The following is a 1,280-nucleotide window of genomic DNA, read 5'->3' as shown; positions in this document are numbered from 1 at the left end:
GGGGGGGGGGGGGGGGGCCAAGAAAGAAATGAATGATAATAAGAAAAAAATGTGCTCAAACTTACCTGGAGGTACTGGTGGAGGAAAGCCAGGAAACTGTGGGGGTGGGATCCCCGGAGGGAGAGCTGGGATTCCCATAGGAGGGCGATTCAAATGAGGGGGGAAAGACATTCTGACTGCACCAGTCTAAAGAAAGAAATGACAAATCATTTTATTTGACACCTTTCCAATCTGATATGCCTACATTGTTGACCTTCATTTTTAGAGTATCTGCAAAATTCTAAAGTTTTCTTACCCAAAGGAGTTGGCAAAGACCCTCTTTTCTCTGTCTGTCCATTGAGAATTTTTTAAAACTTAGATCTTTTCTAAAATAAGTTCCCAAAATGTACACGAACTAAGTTCAGGATAGACTCCTACAATCATGTGGGAATACATATAAAGGAAGAAAAAAATTTTGAGGTTCAGTTAATATCAAAAAATTAAATGCCAAACATCAATGAATCTTTTAAAACAAACTCAGAATCCAGGAGGGTAGCTAATTTTAAGTGTTTTGATACATTCATTTTTAACCCAATAGATCTTTGAAAACTAAACTAGCAAGGTTAACAGTATTTAATGACTCAGTGTTATCTAGTTCTTCAAAGACAAATGTGCTATTAAATTACAAACTGAGGGGGAAGAGGGCATGGCTTCTATTAGGTCACAGAATAACTGTTCTAACATAAAGAGCCCACAAATTTGCAATAAGGTAACAGTTTGATTTGGTTTTTTTGTTGGTGTTTTTTGGTGATAAGGATCTCAAGTAATCAAAGCTGGCCTTAAATACTATATAGCTGATGACAATTGTTAACACTTGACCATCCTGACTATTTAATTGCAAGTACTGAGATTACTGACTGGTGTATACTACCACACCCAGTTTAAATCATTTTATTAAAACAAAAATCTAGCCAGGCCTGGTGGCACAAGCCTGTAATACCGATCTTAAAAGTAGAAGCAGAGCGGGCAGTGGTGGTGCACGCCTTTAATCCCAGCACTTGGAAGACAGAGGCAGGCAGATTTCTTGAGTTCCAGGACAGCCAGGGCTACACAGAGAAACCCTGTCTCGAAAAAAATAAAAAATAAATAACAATAAAAATAAAAAGTAGCCGGGCGTGGTGGCGCACGCCTTTAATCCCAGCACTCCGGAGGCAGAGGCAGGCGGATTTCTGAGTTCGAGGCCAGCCTGGTCTACAAAGTGAGTGCCAGGACAGCCAGGGCTACACAGAGAAACCCTGTCT

General features: G+C 40.2%; 1 protein-coding gene across 5 annotated transcripts in view; it reads right to left on the bottom strand.

The window, feature by feature from the left end:
* Rbm25 (RNA binding motif protein 25) overlaps positions 1-1,280 on the bottom strand; it is a 51,097-nt gene that overhangs the window by 40,321 nt on the left and 9,496 nt on the right. For 3 of the 5 annotated variants that reach the window (XM_021178592.2, XM_021178594.2, XM_021178593.2), the window contains 2 exons: positions 296-413; positions 66-186 (listed from right to left, as the gene is read on the bottom strand). In XM_021178592.2, coding sequence (XP_021034251.1) covers positions 66-186; positions 296-337 — 163 coding nt within the window. In that variant the 5' untranslated portion in view covers positions 338-413. The remainder of the gene's footprint in view (positions 1-65; positions 187-295; positions 414-1,280) is intronic. The other 2 variants (XM_029484413.1, XM_021178595.2) reach the window with 1 other exon arrangement.

Source organism: Mus caroli, chromosome 12, assembly GCF_900094665.2.
Source record: "Mus caroli chromosome 12, CAROLI_EIJ_v1.1, whole genome shotgun sequence".
In the NCBI taxonomy this organism is placed as follows: Eukaryota; Metazoa; Chordata; class Mammalia; order Rodentia; family Muridae; genus Mus; species Mus caroli.
The sequence above is the reverse complement of the archived record's forward strand: the minus strand, read 5'-3'. Positions and strand labels throughout refer to the sequence as shown.